We start from the raw sequence: 25878 nt of genomic DNA, 5'->3' as shown, positions 1-25878 counted from the left end.
AAAGCCCATCTAATTACCAGGTTGCAGCCTAAACAATTCTACCAGCCACTATCAGGATATACATCTGTAGCACTTCAGACACTTTAAACAGATATTAGAATACTAATCACAAAATGCTTCCTGACAAAGGAAGTCTCCAAATATTTCTTATCAATACCTTTAAAAGCATGTAAGATTACCGCCCCCTACTGTCTGAATTGCAAAAAGGACAATGCACTCAAACGAACGCTGTCTAATCAAAGGGCTGAAGGAATGAGTAGCCAGATCCATGTTGCATTTTACACATAAGCACGCAATGTGCACTTCACTGGTATTTAATTTTCAGGATATCTGCTACCTAAAAGCGGGGAGGCTAAAAATTCCAGAACAAGCAAGAATCCTTCCACATAAGCAAGCGAGTCTCCCTTCATAGCAGGAATAATGTGGTGGTAGACAGAGGAAGAAGGTTAGATATACAAGCTTTTTTTAAAGCACTTTTAGTGAAAAATAAGAATTCAACTGATGGACATCTGCATGCATCTGTGTGTGTGTGTGTGTGTGTGTGTGTGTGTGTGTGTGTGTGTGTGTGTGTGTCTGTGTGTCTGTGTGTCTGTGTGTCTGTGTGTCTGTGTGTCTGTGTGTGTGTGTGTGTGTGTGTGTGTGTGTGTGTGTGTGTGTGTGTATAAAAGGAACGGACAGAAACAGTTCCTTGTGCATGTCACAAAACAGCACTGTAATTCACACAATGAATTTTGCAGGGTCTGAAAAACAAAAACTCCACATAAAACTCTCCGCTCCATCTGCAAAGGCAGCTAATTCCACTGACTATAGACCTCCATTACTTCTCCAGCACAATTCTTCAGAAATCTCTAATCAGAGATTGTGTTAAAAAGAAAATAAATCCACCATACTCAAGAAGTATCCATCCAAAGCCAAACTAATGACAAAAATGTCTGTAACTACACCACAAAGCTGGAAAACTCATGCGTGTGCAAAGCTTGCTAAAGACTTTTTTTGTACTCTCATAAAATAATTCCAAGCCCACTCCAACAAAATGCCTAACAATGTAACAAACCAGTGGTGTTACAGCTGAAGTCACAAACCTTGAACCATATCACTTTTATTACAGTACTTTGGTAGCACCACAAAAATAAGACCTGAGCCACTAAAGACTCAAAGTGGCTGGATTTAAAGGTCTGGCCAATAGACTTCTGTCATCTGAAGTTTTACAACCACAGTGTAAGGACTTGTTGAAAGAGCAAAAGAGATTTGTATGCAGAAAATGGCATTTCAGTTTAGTAAATGTGCTTAAGGCATCCAAGGTACAGACAAGATCAGATGACAGAAATCTGGAACTTAGCACCAAGGAGATGTAAAAAGCAAGAAGACCTAGCACATGTTCACTCACGGATTCAGACACAGTCCAACTTCAGCTATTTTATGTACCTCCAGAACAGGACACATACATAAAGGAACATAAACACTCTCTCCCTCTCTACGTGCAATACTCCAGAGGATTTACAGACTAAACTGTAGTTCCAAGCGACAGCATAGAAACAGTTGGCAGACAACTAAAGAAAGAGGGAACCCAAATGAAGTGCCCAATAAAGGGTACTATGTTACAGTAGAAGTGCAGGAAATAAAACACATTACCTTACGTGCTCCTGAATATGTCTCAGGACATTAAACATGGGGGTGGGTGAAGTAAGAGGACTTTTCTATTCTGGTCTTTAGCCATCGCACTGAACTCCCATGGTGCAATGCACAACTGCAGAACTACATGGATCATTTCTCTACCATCCCTGCCATTCACCTGACACTTGCTAGAAAATACTCACATTCATTTTTTTTTCTTGCATTCCATGTTTAAACTTTCCAACAGTTAGGACAGCATAATCTTGGAAACCCATGAGTATAAGAAAACAACTGCAGTTAGCACCAGTGAATTATTCAAGTCCTCATCCATTTAAACCAGCTTATTTGTTGCCATTAGTAACTTTTTCAAAATCTTCAGCATTGCAAAACTCCTTGATAGTGACAGTAAGAAGGTTAGTAGTCACATCAGTAACTACAACATTAGAGCAGGGAGACATCTCTGGGCGCCAATCCTCTCCTTCATCTCCAGGATCAGATGCCGGGGTCTGATTTCCAGGAGCTACCCTCTTGCTAGCTGCTGATTCAGGAGGAATTGAAAGATCTAAAACCTCGGACTCACGCCAGTCTGGAACTGCGGGACTCAGAGTCTCAGGGGTAAGCTTGGGTGGAGAGTCATCCACATCTTCAGAAGGTGGAGGAGAAGGGCAGTCTGAGGCAGAAGAGCTTGAAGTATTGTCATAAGAAAAAGCCCCGTTAGGTGGAGCCTTCACAGTCATGGGACAAGATGAATTCATGCTCTGGGAACCACATTCTTCATTCTTACTTCTCTCTTCCAGTGTTGCAGGCACTGGAGTAGGCTTATTGTAAAGGGAAAATGATCCAAACTTCATGTGACGAATCTGGGCTCGAAGCATACTTTCGCTGAACTTTTTACTTTTTCCAATCACCCTGTTTCTTGAAGGAATTTTAGGCCTACCCAAGGGAGGCTTGTTTCCTTTGTCAATCACCTTCAGATTTAGAATGATGCGGCTTCGCTTGGGTTCTCTTGGTTTCACTTTACGGTTGATGATACGAACAGTCTCAGAAAATGTAGACATTGGGGGTCGTGTCCCACCACTCTGACCTGAATGTGGGTCTGGACGAGGAAGGGGGCGTCTTGACATTCTGTGACATCTCCGAATATCTTTTTTGAGCTTGTGTGCTGCAGCACTGGAGTGAAGTTTTGGTGAACCACTTGAACCTGGTTTTGCAGAAAAATGCATCTCACTAATTCGCAAAGCATCAGCCTGGGCCCGAGCCTAAAATAAAAAGAAAACAAATACATTTGCAACACTATTATATATTACATTTACAGAATACTGCATATAATTACATATAACTTTCATATCTATTGACTTTATAAGCATACATACAATGTGCATCAAAAATTCAGTACTTTTCAATGGTGTTCTTTTGGCCATCACACTGAACTCCCATGGTGCAACTCAGTACTTTTTATGATTAATCTCGGATAGTAACCTTTTGCACCTCGTCAGTCCAAGAAAGCCATAGTGCCACTTTATTTGGCCCTTATCAGACCCAACTTGGAGTATAATGCCCCCTTCGACATGTACCTGACCAGACACATGCAACCCCCACAAAGGTTCTTTACCAAGAGAATCCGGGGTATAAACACACTGTCCTATATGAATCATCTTAAAGCCCCATCTCTATACTCGGTCTGCTAAAGGTTACTCAGAGGTAATCCATGTCTGGCATACAAGGGATCCACAGATCTTGCTATGATGGAATTTTTGCACATCCACAAAATAAACAGCATTAGGACCACTAGATCCAAGGATTTAAATTTTGCTTGTGACATAAATAGAACATGTTGATGAGACAGGTATTTGTCTCAGAGGATCCCCATGTCCTGGAACAGGCTCCCCATCCATGTGAAGCATAGTATATCCCCTAACTAAGTGCAACCTTGACCAACAGATGGAAGTCAGAAATTCACCCTGAATCTGGGCCCATGTCTCTGATAGAGGCAGACAGTAATTATGCCAACACTATCTAATGTAGCCCCCCCCCCCCAACATAACCTGTCAGCATCGCAAATCAGACAATATTAACATACATAAGTCAATGTAAAGCAGTTCCCTTGAGTACAGTCATTTCAACATTTTAATTTTGAAGAAAAGTTCCCGTTAAGTAAATGTAGGCTGCAAAACAAAAATGTGTGTATTTATCACAATAAGCTGATCAGAAAAGCCCTCTGCAGTAGCTAAACATTTAATTCTTTCTTCCTGTGCTCTCTCAAGGCTCTTCATGGGATTTGAACCCTACTTAACTTCAAAGATGGCCTGCTTCCTCTGGCCTACATTTGCATTACTGCACCCAAGTTAAAAGGTAATCATACCGTAATACCACTGCCCCACCAAACACACAGACATGCACATGTTTGAGAACACCACTCATACGATTACAACTGAAAGTAAATGGCACTAACATGTGAAAACAAGGGATCTACTGGGACCTTCCAAGGAAAATAATAGCCATAAGGCTCACCAGATGGTATATACATCAAATGTCTTGGGGCAAAGTGGAGACAATCCGATACAAAATGATTTTTATCCATCTCCTCCTCAAGTTTACAGCTGCATATTACCATGTTTTTTCTTATCTGTAAACATAATGTGAATGTGCATGCTGAAACTAGATTTAACGTTAAGGAACCAAAGCTACATAGTAGCAGGGGGAAAGTAAACAAAGCAGCAAGCTGTGAAACTAAAACATTTAAATATCCTATTAGCTAGTGCAAAAGTTGTTAGAATACAAAGATTCGTTTTGTAGTGGGGCACGTTATTTTCCATTTATTAACAGTAAGCCAAAGATGGTAGGAGAGGACAGCTATACGGGAAGGGAAGTGAAAACAAGCTTGGGAAGCACAAAATAAAGCCATTAATTGGTCTGAATGAAATGCTGCAGGAGGATAAGGAAGGTAGTTGTTTAGATATGAATGAAGTGAGCAAACAGGCAGATGGAATAAGCAAAGAACAGGCACATTATGAAGCCCAAAGGAGACGTAACCGATAATGGTGACGCCGATTAGAGGACAAGGCAGACGGGATGAAATCAGAAACAAATGGCTAGAAGGAGGCACAAACTGAGGGACTGGCAGAACGGGACAGAAAGAGATGGTGGAATTTGTTAAGTTAGTTGACATGTAAGAGGAGGGGGCCAAACAACAGGCAGGTTAGGAAAGAAACAGGACTGCAAAAGAGGGAAAGTATTGGAAAGAAGGTGGTGCTCCAAACATAAAAAGGGATTAGTTGTCTTGTTAACTGACTTGCTCAGAATAGCACAGTCTGCAAGTACAAAATTAAGGGAATCAAACACAGGACTACTAGTTGAGGCTTGTTAGCTGCTGGAGCCCTCTGAATTAAAATGTTAAAAATTGAAGACAGAAGGATGGGAACAGCAATACAAATCTAAAAGGCATAACAGGCCTAGGAAAAGGAATTGGAGAGTGACAAATTAAGAGATGGGGAATGATTCAAGGAGTACAGAGGCAGTATACTCAAATGGAAAACATAGGTACAGGCAGGAGAGGGTGATGTAAAGGCTAAAGGGCAGAGCAATGAATACCCCAGAGGGGGCTAGAATTGCAAGTCTGAAAATCAAGTTAACAAAAATAAGAGCAGAACAATGAATACGGGGAGGGGCCAGGGAAAACTGCAAGGTAGCAAAAGAAGGTGTTAATAAAACTAAAAGTAGATTCAAAGTGGGAAGAAGAGCAAAGCAAATTGAAGCAAGGGGCAAAGGAGGAGAAAAAAAACAAGTACAGAAGCAGCGATGGCTTGGGATGCAGAAAAGGAGGGGGATGGAAAACCGCAACAGAAGAGAGAAGGACTGGACTCATGACGAAAGGAGAGACTGGAATGAGACAAGCAGAAACAAGGCCAAGTAAAGGAAAAGAAAATAAGTCCTGTTGCATGGATCACAGGAGGTTACTAGGCTACTGGCCCTGAGGTCCTTATAAGCCTAGCCAAGAGTTTAGCCCATGTTTAGACAAGTCAGCACCCAAAGCCCCTGTCCAGCAGGGGCACAGGTGGAATCCCAGGGGTATATTTTCTGTTTCCCATCCAGTTATCCAGGTTGCATTTAAAAAGGGATAATGACATATTTTGCTTAACGCGGAGAGGGCGTCTATTCCACAAATGGAGGGAGTCTCTAGGACACAAATATGTCTCGCCAATAAGTCCTACTGATATCACAGACCGGGATAAGGTCGCTCATATGGTTTGCTCGTGTGGAGCTCGACTTGCAGATATGCAGCAGTCTCATCAAGGTGGGGTCTGAGATTACTTTGTATGCCAGACAGAGGTCACCTCTGAGGAGTCTGTATCAAACAGAGTAGAGGGACAGGGCTTTTAGCCCGAGTAGAGGGACAGGGCTTTTAGCCTATCTGGATAGGGTAGATGTTTGAGGCCCTGGATTCTCCTGGTGAAGAACCTCTGTGGTCTCTCCAGCTGCAGCATGTGCTTTGCAAAGTACATGCCAAAGGGGGCGCTGTACTCAATAACTGCCCTTATAAAGGGAAGAATACAGGAATGTTATGACCTATTTGTCCCTGGATGAGATACCCTTACTTATGAGGTGGGCCATGTAGAAAGCTTTCTATACAATGGAAGCAACATGGTGGTCAAGAGTCAGGTTGCTATCAACCTGGGTACCCAAATCCCTCACTACTGACTGCGTACCTAGGACATTGTTATTAATGTGATAATAAGTTGGAACATCACTCTTCCCCAAAGGGGATGATTATGCATTTTTTGGCATTCAGCTTGAGGCAATGCTTCTGGCACCAGTCATTTGTTTGGGGGAGACTTGCTTGGAGAAGGTCCATATCACTTGGGGAATTCATGACTGTGCCCAGCTTGCAGTCACTTGCAAACTTGGTCAGCCATAGCCCACTAGTTTTGGCCTGAAACTCAGAAGTATATCCCAAATAACAGAGGCCCAAAGACCAATCCCTGCGGTACACAGCTCGTTATGGGTCTACTGCTTGAGGTGGCTTCCCATATTTTGATTAGGGGGGTTCTATCAGTGAGCCAGTTTGCTACCCATCTGGCAACATATGGATCGATGCCTAGTTGAGAGAGTTTACCTATTAGGCCCGAGCAGGGAATAGTGTCGAAGGCTTTGGCCAGGTCAAGGTAGGCGGTATGCACCATCTTCCCCTCATCTATGGCTTTGGCAACTATATCAAAGAAGTCGACCAGATTTAACAGACATGACCTCCCTTTGACAAAGCCAAACTGTGTGGGGTCGAGTGTTTGGAGGTTTCCAATGTCCCTGTTAATGAGTTCCATGATAATCCATTCCATGGCCTTGCAGATCAGGCTAGTTAGGCTGATGGGTCTATAATCTCCCGGATCGGTGGACACTCCACCTTTGTGGAAGGGGATGACAGTGGCTGTCCTCCACTCAGCTGAGACAAAGCCAGTACTCAGGCTTTGGTTGAATAGGGTGCCTAATGGTGCCGCAAGCTCATGCCAGAGTTCATGTTCCCTGGGATGTTATCAGGTCCTATGGAGGCTGTACTTTTTGTCTTTGGACAGGGCTGTGATAACCTGTTCCCTAGAGATAAGGGGTGGGGGGCAGGTACTGGAGATGTCCTGATTTACTGATAGGGGGGGACAGAAGGGAAATATCTTCCTTGTCAGTCAGTAGATTGGCTATATCTACAGCATTTTATGTATGTGGTGTTCTTGACCACCAGTTCTGAACAGATCCGGGTGCTTCCTTTGAGATTAGGGATATGTGAAGAAGGCCTTATGACTGTCTCTACTAGATGTGATCAATTTGGACTCTAAGTTGGCTTTAGAGGATTTTACTAATGCTCTTATTTGCTTGTTCAGGCTAAGGAGAGATTGCTTCCAGTTGGGCACCTGCTCCTTCTTGGTCCTGACCAGCAATTTGTTTCCTTTTGTTATATAGCTTATTTATTGCAGATGCCCACCAGACAGGTTTACACTTACTTGCGGAGAATGATTTTGTCCCATCAGGTATTCCTGATTCCACGCATCTATACAAATGCTCGTATAGTACTTTGGTGTAGATTTGGACATTGCTGCCAGTTCCTACAGTGGGGGAAGGGGCTATGAAGCCGTTTCTATCATCCCTCAGGAGGCTGTAATAAGCTTTGGAGATGTTTTTTTTGCTTGACCCTAGGTGGGGGGGGGATCAGTGCAGATGGTGACTTCGAAAGTGACCGCTTTACAGCCAGATCTTACCTGGGAAGATGATACTGTAGGGGTGCTACAATGGTTACTCATATTGGTTAATACAAAGTTCAAGATATTATCACCTCTTGTGGGGGTATTGACTAGCTGTTCCAAGTTGTTTGCATTGACAAAAAAATCGATGAATTTCTGGGCATTTGTGTTCCGGCATGAGTAGTTTTTCCATTCTATGGTTTGGTAATTAAAGTCACCCAGGATCAGGTTAAAGGGTTGAATCTTGACAGATATGAAGAGGTCCAGACAGGTGGAATGGGCATCTTGAGTCAAATTTGGGGGTTTGTAGCTAGCTATAATTTGAACAGGGGTCTTTATCAACAGTTAACTGCACCTGGAGTGCATCCTGTGTGTCATACTGTTTAATCAGCCTGGAGGTCTGTCTGTCTTTAATATATATTGACCTCCACCTCCTTTGGCTTTGCTGCCCACAGTTTGGGATCTGAATGTATGACAGGATGGGTAACCAGGTAAGGCTGGGATGCTCTCCGCAGCTTTGAACCAGGTTTCTGTGACTGCACAAATGTTAGCATCTTCCAGGGTTAAGAATGCTTCCAATGAGTGCAGTTTCAAGTTTAGATTCCTAGTGTCTAACAGCATGACCTTTAATTTGCATTTTGTTGAAATGTTTATGTTGGCATTATCGACCTCATGATTTTTCCTAAAAAAGGCACTACGGGGGAGGAAGGGCCTTTGCCAGAAACCTGAAGCCCAAGTGAGACAGATTCAGTCCATCTCTAGCAAAGCATCATGGTCTGTCGATCATATCTTCCCAGGCTGTCAGGTAATGGATCCCACTGGAATGACACCAGAAACTAAGCCAATTGTTAAAGTCAATCATTTTCTGTTTGTATTGAGGCATCATTCTGGGTGGCAGTAGAATACTGCTTAATGCTAGCGACATACCTGCCTGGGACACATTCAGTGAGCTCAATCATGTCTCTCTTCATATAATCCAGGGAGGTACGTCTCAAGTTGTTCACACCAACATGGGCTATGACAGATTCATAAAGTACAGTTGTGTACCTACCATAAATGTAGATGTTAGAGTGTATTCACTGTTGCAGTCATTACACTTGGGTTATCCTGCTGGCAGGCTACCCACAGTCGGTCTGAATTCCGAAGTCCTGGTCCGGCGTTGGTTGCTGTCGCCTCTTCCCTGACGTCAGTGCGCCAGGGGTATAAAAAATGCAACAGACACCATTTTCTTCAGTTTTTCTTGCCCCAGATGTCAGGTGCTCCCAAAAGGGTAGGCTGTAAAAATTATGATCATAAAAAAGCATGCACATAACCTTCATCTACAAGCAAATACACCACATAGGTACAGATAAGTCCCAGCAAAGAAAAAGGGGGGGAAGGTGGGAGGGTAACCTGGACTGCAATAGTGAATACACTCGAACATCTGCATTTATGGTAGGTACACAACTGTACTATGTTCATCGTGTTTCACCGTTTCAGTCATTACACTTGGGTTGAATCCCAAAGCTGAGGCTGGGCGGCTGGGCCTAAATAGAGTTTGGAGTGGCTATGAGGCCCTGCAGAACTGCAGTGGCAAAGCCTGCTCTGGATTTAGAGTAGAGAGGTAAATGGTAGTGCTTTGTAAAAGTGTGCACTGAAGTTCATGTTGCAGCCTCCAAAATATCCTTAGTTGGTACTCCTCTGAGGAAGGCTGCTGAAGTGGCTGCTGCTCTGGTAGAATGTGGACTAATGCCCTTGGGCACTGATTTGCCATGCTGTGAACAGCAGAAATGAATGCAGTGGCCTATCCATTTTGAAATAGTCTGCTTTGAAATGGCTTTTCCTTGGGAACCTGCAGCATATGCCACTAGGAGTTGCTCAGTCTTTCTGAAGGCTTTAGTCTTGTCCAAGTAAAAGCACAGCTGTTTGTGTATGTCCAAAGTATGCAGAAGTCTCTCCCACTTATTCTGTGGGTTTGGATAAAAGGTAGGCAAATGTATGGTTTCGTTAAGAGCCACGCTGGACACTACCTTAGGCATAAATGTGGGGTTTGTCCTTAGAGAAACCCTGTCCTGATGAAAAATAATAAAAGGTTCCACAGCCATTAGTGCCTGTAACTCTGAGACTCTTCTTGCTGAAGTTACTGCTAGGAGAAGAGCGGTTTTCCATGACAAGTATTTTATCTCTGCTGTATTGGCTGGCTCAAAAGGAGGCAGTGTGAGTTTTTTCAACACAAAATTGAGGTCCCATGTAGGTATTGGGAGCTCTCCTTGGAGGTCTTATGTTTTTGGCCCCTCTGAGAAACTGTCTTAGCAGTGGATGAGAAAAAATAGGTGGGTCCATATTGTAATGAGCTGAAATGGCAGAGGCATGGATCTTAACTGATGAGAAGGCTAGGCCTTTGTCCAGCATCTCAGTTAGGTATTGCAAAATCTGAGGAATATTTGGTTCAAGCGAGTCAATTCCCTGCGCTTGGTTCCAAGCACAGAATCTCTTCCATTTTTCTGCATAAGATTTTCTGGTGCTGTGCCTCCTGGCCTCCAAAATAACATCCATAACTGCTTTAGAGAGAGGTGTGCTCTGAATGATTACATTATCCGCCATGCAGCCAGATTTAGGGATCGGAGTTGGCTGTGCAAGATCTGATTGTTCTGTTGGGTCAGCAAATGAGGTATTAGAGGTAATGTCCAGGCTGGGCCTTGAGACAAGCTCTTTAGGATTGGGTACCAGTGCTGGCATGGCCAGTCTGGGGCAATCAGTATAATTTTTGGCTTCTCTTGTCTGACCTTTAGGAGTATCTTGGAGAGGAGAGGCAGAGGAGGGAAGGTATATACTTTAAAAGCTTTCCAGCTGAATGAAAGGGCGTCCAATTTCCATGCTTGCTTGTGATAAGTCAGAGTGCAGAATCTCTGTAGCTGGCAGTTGTGAGGGGAGGCGAATAGATCTATGTCTGGGCATCCCCATTTCCCTGTTATGTTGAAGATTTGTGGATCCAGTTTCCACTCATGAGGATCCATGAGGTTTCTGCTTAGTTCGTCTGCCAAAGTATTTGTCTTTCCTGGCAAGAATTGTGCTTGCAGATGTACTTGATAAATCAATGCTGTGTTCCACAAAGTCATGGCTTGCCTGCAGAGGGGGTAGGAATGTGTGCCCCCTTGCTTGTTTATGTACCACATGACTGTAGTATTGTCTGTCTTTATCAGTAGTTGTCCTGGATGAAGTCGGTCCTTGAAGGCTGTCAGGATATTTTGTACTGCTAGCATCTCTTTTTGATCGATATGAAGGTGCATTTGGTTTGCGGGCCATGTGCCCTTGAATACATTTTCCTGCCATGTGCGCCCCACAGGCATAATCTGATGCATCTGCTGTTAGTGTCTGCCTGGCAGTGGGTAAGATGAATGGCTGTCCCTTGTTGTGGTGACAGGCCTGTGCCCACCATAGAAATTCCTGTTGCAGGCAGGGAATGAGAGCAATTACTGTTTCCAGGCTGTGGCAATGTTGAGTCCAAACACTTTTTAGATACCATTGTAGTTTCCTCATATGCAGTCTTGCATATGGAATTCGTAGAATGCAGGTTGCCATGTAGCCCAGAGCCTGCAGAATTTTTCTTGCAGATAACTGGGTCTTTTTTACCATGTCTTTGAAGTAAGAAGTCGGATGCCTTTGTTTGTCTGGCGTGAGATAAGCCATCTGGGCAGTTGTACTTAAGCTTGCACCCAGGAATATTATCTCTTGAGAGGGCACGATTTCTGATTTCTTTTCATTTACTGTGTACCCTAGGCAAATTAGTAGTCTTTTCACAAACGCCAGATGCTATAGTAGAATATCTTTGTCCTTTGCTTGAATAAGGCAGTCGTCCAAGTAGGGGTATATTTGAATTCCTCTGTCTGCAAAATGCAATTACTGGTGCCAGGCATTTTGTGAAGACCCTGGGCGCAGTAGATAAGCCAAAGGGCAGTGCAGAGAATTGGTAGTGCATTGAGCCAGCTATGAATCTGAGGTATCTTCTGCAAGATTGTCTGATTGGGACATGCAGGTATACCTCTTTGAGGTTCAAAGTTACAAGCCAAGCCTTCTTGTCCAGCATGGGCAGAGGCTGCTGTAGAGTCAACATTTTGAATTTTTGGACATGCAGAAAAGTACTTAGAATAGACAGGTCCAGAATTGGTCTCCAGGCTTTGTCCTTTCTTGGTACTAAGAAAAGTCTTGAGTAAAATCCCTGTCCCTGCTCTTGTTGTGGCACAGGCTGAATAGCCCCCATGTCCATGAGAGATGAAACTTGTTTTTGTGGCTCTTGCCATTGATTGTGTGGCAGGACTGGCATACCTTTTGCCTTTGGAAGGGTGTGTAAGTGGAACCTGTAACCCTGAGAGACTATTTAAGACCCATTTGTCTTGGGTGATCTTGTGCCAGTTTTGTGAAAAAGTGCTAGCTTTCCCCCTAAGGGTGCTGCCAAAAAATAAGTGCTTGGCATTGGCAGAGGGAAGTCATTGGGACTGTTTTCTATAAGGCTGTGATTTGTCTTCTCCGCTTTTGGAGGTAGAAGCACCCTATTGTTTGGGCCTGTATGAGCCCTGGGGCTGTTGCCTGCCTCTAGGGCGTCTGAATCTGCCTCTCTGGTCTGTCTGACACTGGAAAGGACCAATTCTTAGACGGCCAGTTCTTGCTAAACCTGGGAGGCTGTACCTGTAAGAAATCCTTTACTGTCTGCATATATTTTGCCTTATCCTCCATTTTCTTTAACACCTCCTCTGCCTTAACACCAAACAAAGTATCATGCTGTAATGGAGCATCCAATAACTTTGCTTTAACATGATCAGGCAGATTCTGTTCCTTTAACCAAGCATGCCTTCTAATAACAGAACCTGTAACAGCGGCCCTGCACGAGGCCTCCAGTGAATCATAGCCACATTGCAAAGTATGTTTTCCCACTTGTTCAGCTGCATGCAATAAATCCTGCAAATCTTTGTTCTCAGTACATTCAGAATTTGTCAACATTTTTTGTTTTAACAAAGACATTAAGTATTGCTGATATTTGAGCATATGAAACTGACAATTTAAAGCCCTTACAGCCAAGGTAGCAGAAGTGTAAACTTTTCCCCCCATCTGTCCAAAGCCCTAGAATCTCTGTCTGAGGGGACAGGGTTTTGGCAGAAGCAGCCTTGACCCCTGAGATAGTTTCTGGGTCAGCAGCAGGGTAAGAAATTTATAGGTGTCTGGGACCCTGTAGTATCTGTCCGGCTTAACAGGGGCAGAAGGTAAAGAGTCTGGAAACAGGCCGGACTCTGAGAAAACATCATCTACTATGTCTAGAACAGGGGGAATAGCTAGAGGTCTGTGCTGAGGAAGTAAAAGAAAAAGTCTCTAAGTCTTTTCTTAGATTCAGAATAATCCTGGCTCTCTCATGGTATGCAGGGTTTCCCCAAAAGAATAGTCCTCAGGAGGAGAAGCTGAAGGAATAGACTCTTCAGCATCAGAATCCTCATAGGGAGGAACAGAATATCCCTGATCAGAAGAGGAATTAGAGGAAATGGAAACCTGATCAGAGGAATCATATTCAGTGTCTTGCCTAGGCCTCTTATCAGGAGGGTGATGGGAACCCCTGATCAAAGTAATTAGGTCTTCGGCCATTTTGAGCATCTGTTTCTTAGGCATAGAAGCCTGACCTGGAGAATGCTGAACTGGTTTCCTTGTCTTTAAAACTGTTTTAGACTTTGTCTTGGATGCTGAAGTAGGCTTTATATAAAGCTGTGTAGGTCTGAAGACACCCTCAGAAGCCGATGCCTGCTCAGCGGCTCTGGACCCATCTGAGGGAGTAATTTCTGAAGGGCCAATACCTTGAGTATCCAGAGGCCTAGCTGTCTCTACGTGGGAGTCGGAGGCGGTCTGTGGCTCTGAGGTAGCGGGAGTGAGGGGCTGCAAAAGCACCTCACTGAGCACCGGCAAACCAGCGACTGGCCTAGAAGAGGCTTCGTCATCTGTTTTGGACCTCAGATGCTTGTCCTTGTCTTTATCCTTGCGTTTTTTATGAATTCCGGTCATCGGTTGTTTCGATGGCATTATGTAGTTAAATCTTCTGCCAAAATAATGAAAAGCAAAATCGTACCGATGCTTAATAGTGCATTGGCTAAATCTAGCACAAAACCGACAACTAGCAATGTCGTGGTCAGGGCCTAGGCAAGGAATACAGTAAGAGTGGAAATCCTTATGAGGTATTTGCTTCCCACAAGAAATACAATTGTTAACTTTTTCTGACATCGGTCTGGAGCAAGAAAAAAGTTTTCCCAACGGGGTACTTCGATATTGAAGACTTCGGATCTGAAATTCGATTTCGAAAATCTCAGGAGTCGGCCGACTGGCACTTGCGAACTGCTTTTGCTTCGGGCACCGCGCGGCAAGAAAGACTGAAGAAAATGGATTCGGCTGCATCTTTTATACCCCTGACGCACTGACGTCAGGGAAGAGGCGACAGCAACCGACGCTGGACCAGGACTTTGGAATTCAGTCCGACTGCGGGTAGCCTGCCAGCAGGATAACCCAAGTTTAATGACTGCAAGAGTGAAACACGATGAACATCAGTACCTGTTGAGAGACTTGAGTGTGTGTGTGATATGGCGGATTCTGGCACCTGACAAACTAACCGTGACTTTCTCCTTATCCAGCCTGGTGAGAGACAAATCTGTACGTCTCACAATGGAGTCTCTTATGACTATGTTGGGTTTATGGTTAGATCTTAGTGGTTGCAGTTGGTGTGTGGACTATGCATGGTATGTGGTGTGGTGGGTTGTGGAGTTCTCAAGTGTTTTTGACTATGAGGTCTCCTTTGAGTTTTTTTTGTTGAGAACCTCCACATATGTGGATGTGTGTTGTGTAGTTGTGGGTGGTGTTTGAGGTATAGTGATTGTGTTAAACTTCTCAGCATCAGATATATTGGCTTGTGAGGGAGACAGCATAGACTCTAGCTTCTTTATGTAATTGCACCTCTCACAAATTGTGTTCCTAGGTGGTAGTAGTAGGTGGTTGTCAGTGTACACGAGGCAGTTGCTAAACTGTCTCAGGACGCCAATATCAACCAGGCTGGCAGGAAAAACTGTAGGAAATTGTCCATCAATATTTGTCAGAATCGAAGGGAGAGAGGCCAGGGAGATCCAAGAGGTAGCCCTAAAGCCCAAGTGCTTAAACCAAAACTAAGAGGCTTAAAATAACATTTAAAATTTAAACAGGCTAAAAACAAGCAGTAATAAATGCAGCAGAGAAGATGCAACTGAACACTTTAGAGAACAAGTAGCAGAAAAAACAAGATGAGGTTATAGAGTAGGAGGAGGAAACACAAATACTGTAAAAGCAGCTGAATAAAGTTTTTTTTTTTTTTTTTTTTTTTTTTTTTTTTTTAGTAAAAGTGGAAAGGGAGAAAGGAGGAACAGAAGATAATTCAAGGTAAAGAAACTAAGGTGGTTGGCCTTTCCAAATGTTCTCTCTGTATTAGGTAGAATGAGCTGATTACACTGGACTGGGAGGAGTGTCCCAGATCAAATTTACAGTAGGGGCGGGCAACTGCAAAGCCACCAAGTATACGAACAAGACACAAATAGGGAGGGAGGCTTGTAGCTACACTACTTTAGACAAAAAACACTACAGAAATGTTTATCACAGCAGAAAAACAGCAGGGAGACACTAAATGAAAGTTTTAAACAGATAAAGGAGCAAAGAGACTCTAGAGAATGCTTTTAACTGCAAACAAAATCAGTTATATGATACAATCCTTGGCATGAAATCATAAACAACAGATGTTTAACAAATGGAGAAAATTTCCAGTTAATACCTTTCACACAGTGAAAATAACTAAAAAGCTTTACAAACAGTGTGACAGTAACAAAAGTGATTTAACATGCCCTGTAAGGCAGACAATTTCAGTACAACAGTACAGATTAGTTTACAGTAATAAAATACAGTAAAAAGTATGCAGCAGACAATAAAAACTGCTATAAATTGTTAGAATAAGCAATAACTAGTAGAAAAAAAAAAGATACTTATTGTTATATATCACAAATCAGAGTTGTGGTCAGTTCCCCTCCTCAGTGTGAATAATGGGAGAGGAAACGATGGCAAAATGGCCAACCACACTGACTGCAAGCATAGAAGTATAAAACTGGTGGGGAGGGAGACCCTGCTTAGCAAGGTAGTTTGCATACAGGAAAAAAGGGGTTAGAATAGAAACAAAAAATGTACAATCAGAAGTCTAACATGGAATGTAGATGAATTTCAACCTCAATATAAAGGGGCAGAATAACACTGAAGCTGATAAGGTAAGGTACAGAGACAGGCAAGAACCAGGAAGTGAAGTCATGAGACAGATGAAAGATTTGAAGGTGTAATGCTACCCAGTAATGGATGCCGATCTTGGTGGGACATGTCACCATAATGTGCAGGAAAAGGCCTAAACTAGAAGGATGATGAACTAGTAGTGACAGTAGATGACCGATGTGGCAGAAAAAAGATAAAATGGAAGAAATGTAAGTTACGGTAATTATGCATCTCCAAAAATGACATGGAGGAGTTTTTCCAAAAGTTCTTTTAAACACTGGAAGAAATGAGAGGGGCATAAAAGTTAACTAATTTGGAGGGAGGGGCTCTAATGTTACCACAAATGAGGAGGAGGTCAGAAAGTGGAGGGAAAAGAATAGTAAGCAAAAACAGAAACAAAGAACAGGGAAAGGGAAGAGATGATGAAAGGGTGTGTGTAACCATCAATAGATGTGGCCACAATAACATGAAGCTCACTTTTTCAAGTAAAGAAAGAAAATTAGGGCAGCAAGTAGGGGGGCTGTCAGGACTAGGATAAGAAAAACCAGAAGATAATAGAGGGTGGAATGTGAAGTTGTGCTCTATCATACAAGATTACTCAGACGAGATGAGGAATAAGAGGCAGTGGGCTTGACAATGGGATGAAGAGAAATGCATAACAGCACAGCACAAAGAAAAGTTAAAAATAAATAAAATTAAAAAAAAAAAAAGACAAGGGTCAAGAACTTACCTGATCAAGATCCAAGGGGACAAACAGGAGACTGGTGCAGACTAGCAGGATGGGATCAAGGTGACATTTGAGGGGTAGTTAATGCTGGAAACCAGAGAAAGAGGGTAGGGGAAAGAGAAGAGCCTTGGAAGAATTAAAAAAAGATGGAAGAAAGCAACAGAGGTAGCAAAGATGGAAGAACAAGAAGAAAGGGTAATATGTAAATCTGAGATGAAGGCAATTATAAACACCAAGATAAAAGTGCTAAAAGAGAATGAAAAAAGTTTTACTGGGGGCAGGATAATAAAACAGGGAGGCAACTGAAAGAAAGGCAGGGGGATAACCTTATGAGGAAACTCATGAAAATTACTGGAGAGGTAATACAGGATGGGAAGGAAATGACAGGAGAAATTGCAAGGTTCCATTAAAACATATAAGCCATGGATACTGCAAAAAAGTGAAGAGGATGTTGGTGATCAGAACAGGGAAAGAATCAGAAAGTGGAAAGGGAAACTCTAACTGAACAAAAACATCAAAAGGAGGGTAGAGAAAGCCATTCAGAAGCTGAAAGGGAGGGAAGAGGTACAGTGCCGAAACAACCGAGTTATAAAAAGCAATGGGACATGCAATGGGGGTGGGGCCAGACACACTAATAGAACATGAGCTACGGCCCCTGTGGAGGCCAATGACACAGACAAATGCAGTACATCTCCCTTAAAAATACAGTAAAACCTGTCAAAAGTTATAGCTTCAAGAATAGAGATTCTGCATTTGAAGAGGTTATGCAGAACTTCTTAAGGTAAGATCATTCGTGAATAACTGGTATTTGTTGCAGACATTCAGGAAAAGGATAAAAGAGGAAGGAGAAAATTTGGCTCGTGTTGTCTGACATCAAGGCCTCTGACTCAGTGGAATGGGAAGCTTCTGTAAAGGTCCTAGAGGGATGGAGAGTGGGTGACGAGTTTATAAGGTGACCAAGACCCATGTCCAAGATCCTGTTGCAAAGATCTCAATCAAAGGAAAGATGACCAGGGAGGTTGAGATTTACAGGGGCACTAGTCAAGAATACCCACTGTCACCAAGTTAGTCTGCAACAGAAACAACAGTCTTGAGAAGTATAATGGAGGAATTCAATGCATAAGAAAGTAAAAGGTGGGAAAGCATACTTCTACATGTTTGCAAACAGCTCTATGTCTTTATGGTGAAAATTTTATAAGATACCCTGAAGAGCTTCATGTGATGTTCTGAATGATTTATGGAGTGGTCCAGATCATCCATGTTATAATACAACACAGGAACAAAATGGCGACAGTACAGATAAGGAGGAGAACAAGAAGGTGCGGGGGGGGGGTACCTTAAAAACCAAGCCAATAAGCAAAATAAAAAGGTTTGAACATCTGAGGAACAATGAAGAAAACTAAAGATAACAGTTAAGAAAACAAAATTACAACGGAAAGCCTGGTAAGGAAAAGGAGAAATAAAAACTATAAAAACTGGCGAGGGTAGATGTAATAAAGACAAGTCCAAAGTTGGGGGTACTTTAGAATATTTTTTTATCCTACCAACAATAAATCTCTTAAAAGACATACATAAGATTTCTAACAGGTTCATTTAAAACAAGAATAAACACATTGGGAAAAGGCTGCTTGTGGGGGAGGAAAAAAAAAGATGGAAAACGATCCCCAGTATTTGAGGCGTGGACTGAAGTCTCCAACATACAGTAATGGCTAAGAGGACGGAAGGAAGGATAGGTACCCTGTACTAGAGGAAGTGTAAAAGGAGCGTAAGAAAGGAGGGGATTCCAAAAGGTAGGTTTGTAAAGAATACCAGAGGAGATCTTCAAGAAGTCTCAGCAAGTGTGTGTGTATGGGGGGGGGGGGCAGAGTAGAAGCAGAAGAGGACAGCAACCTGTCGTAAGAAAGGAATTTCAGGGGAAAATGAGAAAGGATAAAGGAAGCCCTTACAACGAACTGGGTATAGATGTCTGGACAAACCAAAAGGGAGAAGTGGGAAGAAGCATAGTCAGGAAAAAAAACAAAAATGGAATGTGAAAGAAGGTGAGTTGGGGTCTTCCAAAAAATACTAGGACAAGGAGACAGGACTTGAAGTAGGAACAGAGATGAATGAGGGAAAGATGAGGCATAACATGGGAAACAAATCCTCACTAGGAAATGGGGAAGATGGAAAAGTAAGGGCAGCGAGATGTCTGATACACAAGGATGAAAGACAGGTAGCAAAGGCAGTAATAAAGGTAAAGGGCAAAATAAGAGGAGGAGGAATGAGAAGATACACAGATATCACATCAATCCTCCTGCTGGTTTGAGACCAGCCGATGAGATTCTTTAACAGCTGGTCTGACACCAAAAAGACTTGAGAGAGAAAGGAATAAAGAAAGGTGACTAATAATGCTGAGGCTGGAGAAAGAATGCAAGGATAAACATGTTCTAGGAATGTGGATGGGCAAAATGCACATGAGAAGGGGACATAAGTGAATGGGGAGGAAGAGAACTGAAAAATACGCAAGACATGCGCCTGTTTGGACTGGACACAGGACAGGGAAGTACTAAAGAGAGTGAGAGTTCAGATAATGCTCATGGCTGGGGAGTGAAAAGTGTTATAGCAAAGAACCAGAAGGGGAAGGTAGAGAATGCAAAAATTCAAGGTAAGGGGGAAACAATACTTTTCATGGTGTGGCCATGTTAAGTGGCAGAAAGCTGTCAGTGGAGGAAAAGAAAGAGGCAAGGGAGCGGTATAGGATAGGTATGGAAAAAATGGAACAAAGGGCAGACTGGCACCACAGCAGAGATGGGTGTGTGAGAGGAAGCCAAAAGTTTAGACAGAATAAGAGGGCTCATGGACTGGACCTCCAAAAAGGGAGGATCAGACAAATTTGTTGTAAAAGGGTTACACTGTCTACTTTGACCTGGCAAAGGCATTTGGACACAATACCCCACTTGGATATTGTTGACAAACTCAAAAGGTTAGGTACAAACCCGGATGTTACCGGATGGCTAGCCAACTGGCTCACAGACAGGACCCAAGAAGTTAGAATTGGGGAGTCCACCTCTACAAAGAGGCCAGTCACAAGTGGAGTCCCTCGAGGATTAGTCCTTGGACTGCTCCTTTTTGGCATTTACTTCTCTGAAGTCAAGGCCAATGTCAATGATCTCTGGCTGACTAAATTTGTAGATTGCAAATTAGGAGCGGTCACTGAATCTCACACCAACACAAATGTTCTCCAGGGAGGATTGACAGACAAACAACTGGTGTCACAGCCACTGACAAACTAAATGCCAAGAAATGCATGATAGTATCCTTCGGGAAGCCAACCACCCCTGGTAACTATCATATTGACCACACCCCTTGGAGTTGACCCAGTAGTCAGGGACTTAGGGACACATCTAGACAGTAATCTAGCTATTGATCATCACGTTTAAAAGTAGTGAGCAAGTCATTCTATGTTGTGCAACTTGTAAACAAAGATATGGCATCTAGGTTCAAGGAAGTCATTTTTCCACTGTACTTGGCATTCATCAGACTTGTCACTGAGTATAATGCCCCATTTCGTATGTACCCAACCAGGAATATCCAACAGATGGAACTTCTACAGAGGTTCCTTACTAGAAGAATACAGGGCGTAAATAAAATGTCATATGCAGACCGCCTCAAGACTCTAGCCCTGTATTCAGTCTCCTATGGCCTGGTGAAGGGATATCTGTGCCTGGCATACAGGGCATTATCAGACCCCACACTGAAGGGCCTACTGCATATCCACAAAACAAACAGCACCAGAATTACCCATTCTAAAAACTTAAACCTTGACTGTGATATAAATAGGACTTTCTGGAGAGACAGGTATGTATCCCAGAGACTACCCCCATCTCTGGTACAGGTTCCCCATCCATGTGAAGCAGAGTTCCCCCAACCAAATTCAAGTGTGACTTGAGCAACAGGATGGAAACAGGAAGTTCGTCCCCGGCTTGGCACCTATGTCTTTAATGGACACAGGCAACCTGTAAATGGTTCATCTCCCAATCCCCTGCTTACACTTACCAAAGGACATCAAAACTTGTCAGAGATTTGGGCTGCATAATTAGGCTTAAAAAAGCCCTTGTAGCCATTAGGCAGTAAACACCTATGAACCTATAAACGTAAGCTGCAAAACACTACAGCAACTCGAGGTGAAAGTTGGAAAGATCAGAAAGCCTTAGTAACATAAGGATACAGCAAGGCACATAAGATGGCTAACAGAGTATATTAATTAAGAAAACACTTGTGTCCACAGGAGAAAAATGTCAGATGGCAAGAAAAGTACACTGGTTGTACTGTGCATACTGTTTAACACATATATAAGTACATATGGATACGTACATCTATCTTTCTCTCCATAGAATGTGATGTGTGTATGTATGTATGTATGTATGTATGTATGTATGTATATATATATATATATATATATATATATATATATATATATATATATATATATATACACACACACACACACACACACACACACACACACACACACACACACACACACCTTCTCAGTCATACAACAGCGGAGAAGGGAGAATCCCATCAAACCAGCCCAGAGCTGGCTCACAAATAAAGCAAACTAGCAGAGTTTACAAATTTATGGTGCAATGTACAATGAAAAGTAAATTCAACAAGCTGTATCAAACTGAGCCAAAACACTTAAATAAGATGATGCGAGGATATCTGCAGCATCCTTCCTTTTCAATAAAATGTTTTACTTCTGAGGCTGCATAATCTTTAGACAAGGGAAAACCTGTTTTTTCCTCATCCCTGAAATCGTACAACACTGGACATTTAGTACTTAAGCAGAAGGGTTTTGTTAGTAGGTAGGTTTTGCAAGAAGTCCACAGAACTCTGGATCATCTCAGTTAAGTCTTCTGGCTCAGTTCATAAACATGAAGATATGAGTTCAAGCTGGCAAACTATTGCATGCACAATTTTAATTTGGTTTGATGTTATGACTCCACAGTCAGTGCCAACACTTGGAATACCTAAACACTACTGGTATACTCACAAACACGGAAACCGAACCTGCTGACTATAAATCTTCAGATGTGTTGTGCAGTCCGGGGTTAAGACTAAGGATGGTTATGAAGCATATGGTGGCAACGTATCCATACAGCAAGCTGTGAGGTCATACAGATGAGATTCCTGATCCACTGGTGGTCAAAAGTCTGGAATTTCTTGCAATCCTGCTACAGTTTAAACCCATTTTCACATTTCCAATACAGAAACTCCAATCAACACTTAAATGTAGCCCCAAGGCTGCACACAACCTGAACATTCCAAAAAGTTTACCTATTACAATAATAATTAAAAGTAGTATCAAGATAAAGTCCCTAGGCTGTGGAAAACTGCCATTATCACACCATTTTGTAAAGTGGGCTCTACATCAGTCATTAACAACTTTAGACGCACACTGCTTTAGCCACCCCCCCTTTTCCAGCGGTTTTGAAAAAAGTGCTTTCATCTTAAAGATCTGCATCAAAACGATCATATTCTTTTGACTATCGGTATGGCTCTGATCTTGAGTGAGGGTAGAGAAGCTAACCCACTTCTCAAATTGCATCTGCATATTCATCTTGTGCTCGGCTATGCTTTTGGTGCACTATTCTTTGGCCTCTCCAAAGTTTTTGAGACAACAATCCACTACCTCCTACTGATGGCATCTATCTAAAGTATGCACGTCTTCCACTATCATCCAATGGTTTAAGAGATATTTTTAGGAAGGATTTGCTCTGAGGTGGGAAGACTCAATCCCCTCTCCATCTACCAGTTCCTTTTAAGTATTCTACAGGGCTTACTGCCTGGTCTTTTTTAAAGGTTCATAGGTAAAAACCAGGCTATCTGACCTTGTGGGCCATTTTAAGCCAAGCCAATTTCCCTTTTTGTGCTTGAAATAACCTATCCCATTTGGTTATAGATTGGCCTTACCCTTCCCATGGTCAGTAATTATATATATTACCCCTATTGAGAATAACTGGGATCATGCCATAGGTAATTTAAGGGGACCCACACATGGGATAAAGCATTTTAAGGAGCTGCCTCTGTCCATTAGTAGTACAGGGGGCAGTCCTGGGTAAAGTTTTTGTTTCCCATCAACAGATCCAAGTTATGCTTCAATATGTACAGGGATGAACTTTGTTTTATGTGGATGGGGGGGGTCTGTTCTACAGCAGAAGTATGTTCTGTGAAATATACCTGTCCCCAAACCATTCTGTTAATCCTGCAGAAGAGGTTTAGATATCTAGACTGATTATTTCTGATGCCATTTGACTTGCTAATGTGTAGTAAATCCATCAGTATTGGGTCAGACGATGCCTTTTATGCCAGACACAGGTCACCTCTTTGCAGTCTGTAGGATACGGAGTATAGTGACTGAGCTCCAAGTCAGTCCATGTAGGACATCTTATTTAAGCCTTGTATCCTTTTAATAAGGTATTTCTGTAGGCATTCGAGTTGTTGCACGTGTCTGGCATATGTCTGGACAGACATACACAAGCCAAAGGGGGCATTATATTTAAATGATTGGCCTAAAGAGGGCCGAGGTACTTATTATAATTATCAATATACATACAATTATCTTTAACTGTAATTATTACATGGATATTATTATATATATTATTTAACATTTTCATAAACAATATGTCAGAACACTGAGGTGGGGTCCAAATTACTCCATATGTAGATCATTCTGCTTTTCTGTGCTCTGCTCCTGAAGTCAACACCATCATCGGCTCTGGCATATCTCTGGCCTGGACCACAAAATGGATTCCCCACCATCGCTTGACTACACCAACCACGGCTTGTTCCATAATTTCTACCTCCCCACCTTTGGCACTCACTTCATCTCCCTTACCCCTACCCTAGAAATGATGCTCTGCGTAGCTCTAACCTTCAGCTGACTTCCTGGATTCACTTCTCCAACTCTCAACACTATACAACCCCTCATAATTTATTCTACAGTAAACTCGTTTACTCTTGTACATGCTTCTATGCACTTTATTTACTCAACTATATAAAAACATTTTCAACTCTTATACTGCTGTACTTTTGGTAGCTTTAGTTTGCTGCTACCTTAGTTTGGTAGTCACTGTATCTGTGGCATTGCTTTTTCATGCCCTCAATGGGATTTTAATGCATATACATGCTGTTCCAGTGTTTACAGTGGTGAACTGAAGAGAAAGGCTATAAATGGGCTTTGTCCCATCGAAATTTCCTCGTCAATCAAACTATACACACACACACATAAACAGTCAAAAAGACTGAGCAGCTATTATCAACAAAAAATCACAGAATAAAGATAACAGGACTTGATGATGAGCATTTTCACCACAGTCCAGACATGACCAAAATGAAGAGGGGTACCATCACCAGAAAATGACTGGAAAGTACACTTCCCTTAAAACAACAAACACACAAGATCACTGGTAAAAACAAACTATTGTGTCACTACTGACTGAGAATCCAAGAAGTCTACAATCTGCCCTCACAGATTAAAAAGCATTTTTTTTACAAGAGGGCAAGCCCATGTGGGATAAAAATCCCCTACACCCCTACGAACATTCAGTCACATAACAGAGAGAAAGAAAATTCTCTCCATGACTGTGCACTGGGGTCTTGCACATCCAGCAGTCATGCTATACCCACAATTTTATGAAAAAAATTCAACCCTTTGGGATCAAGCAATCAACTGGTCTGATAATACATTGTGTAATAGACCACACATCTGGCTAATCAAAACAGACAACCTGAAATACCTTACAAATGCCTTTTCTCAGGATGAGCTCTGGTTAATGCCTATGTGTAAGGCTTTAACTGTTTATGTTCTCAAAGGGACACAAAAAGCACAGGTGACTGGTGCTGTACTCTTGGAGCCATTACTGTATACATCTTCTGACCAACTGATTCGACTCTGATCCTATGAATCATACTAACATAATAAGTTAGTGAATAAATGTGCTCAGCGTGGGCTGACAGAAGGATGAGGAAAAGATTACTTATTTACCGACTTAAAGCAAGCTTCTTAAATTGATGACCAAACTCAGCTACTTAAAAAGATTACAAGACAGTCGCCAGAAGGTAGGCCTTTGTGCATGTGGCCTCTTTCCTGGCTAAGCAAAAACATATTTTTAATAAAGATGGATAATATCAGCTCTGGCTAAGGAGCATCAATCAGTGGAGTTTCCCAAGGCTCAGTGTTGGGACCACTGCCGTTCACTCTGATAGTTGATAAATTAGTTCTTTCACTTCCACAGCTACAAACTCTGCAGATGGCCGTATTGAAGGCAGTAAAAATAAAGTACAGTTTTGTACCTACCATAAATGTAGATGTCCGAACTGGATAGCATCTGCAGTCATAACAAATGGGTTGTCCTGTCGTCAGGCAGCCCTTCGGTCGGCCGGATTCCAAAGTCCGGGTCGGGCTTCGGCTGATGTCGCACTTCACCCGACGTCATCTCTGCTGGTCTTCGGGTATAAAGGCATCAGCCGACGCCATTTTCCTCAGTGTTTCTTGCCCCAGATGCCAATTGCCCTCTTGGAAAGCTAAATTTTGGATAAATGCCAATGTTTCCAAAATAGTAGAAGGCAAACACAAAAAATAAACATGTATGTACATATATACAAACAAATACACCTTAAGAGACTCCCCAGCTAGCTATTAGGAGGGTAAATACCCTAGGAGTACCGCAGAGGGAAGGAGGAGGGTAATCCTGACTGCAGATGCTATCCAGTTCGGACATCTACATTTATGGTAGGTACAAAACTGTACTATGTCCTTCATGGATGCATCTGCAGTCATAACAAATGGGTAGAATACCATAGCCAAACTAGGGAGGAGGAATAATAATTATGGTGTAGTCAGGATCCCTTGCAGAACAGCAGTGGCAAACCCTGCTCGGGATCTAGAATATAGAGGTAAATTATAATGCTTGGCAAATGTATGCACGGAGGTCCAAGTAGCCGCCTCAATAATGTCCTTGGTTGCCACTACTCTTAAGAAAGCTG

At 42.5% G+C, this 25878-nt stretch overlaps 1 protein-coding gene across 1 annotated transcript in view; it reads right to left on the bottom strand.

The window, feature by feature from the left end:
* Nucleotides 1–622: 622 nt before the first annotated feature.
* The window catches only part of CBX6 (chromobox 6), a 185318-nt gene continuing 160062 nt past the window's right edge, over nt 623–25878 (bottom strand). The window contains exon 5 of the mRNA XM_044066301.1: nt 623–2873. Coding sequence (XP_043922236.1) covers nt 1956–2873 — 918 coding nt within the window. The 3' untranslated portion in view covers nt 623–1955. The remainder of the gene's footprint in view (nt 2874–25878) is intronic.

This window comes from Protopterus annectens, chromosome 1.part0 (assembly GCF_019279795.1).
Source record: "Protopterus annectens isolate FY-2018-M chromosome 1.part0, PAN1.0, whole genome shotgun sequence".
Classification (NCBI taxonomy): Eukaryota; Metazoa; Chordata; order Ceratodontiformes; family Protopteridae; genus Protopterus; species Protopterus annectens.
This window is presented reverse-complemented; position numbering and strand designations above follow the sequence as displayed.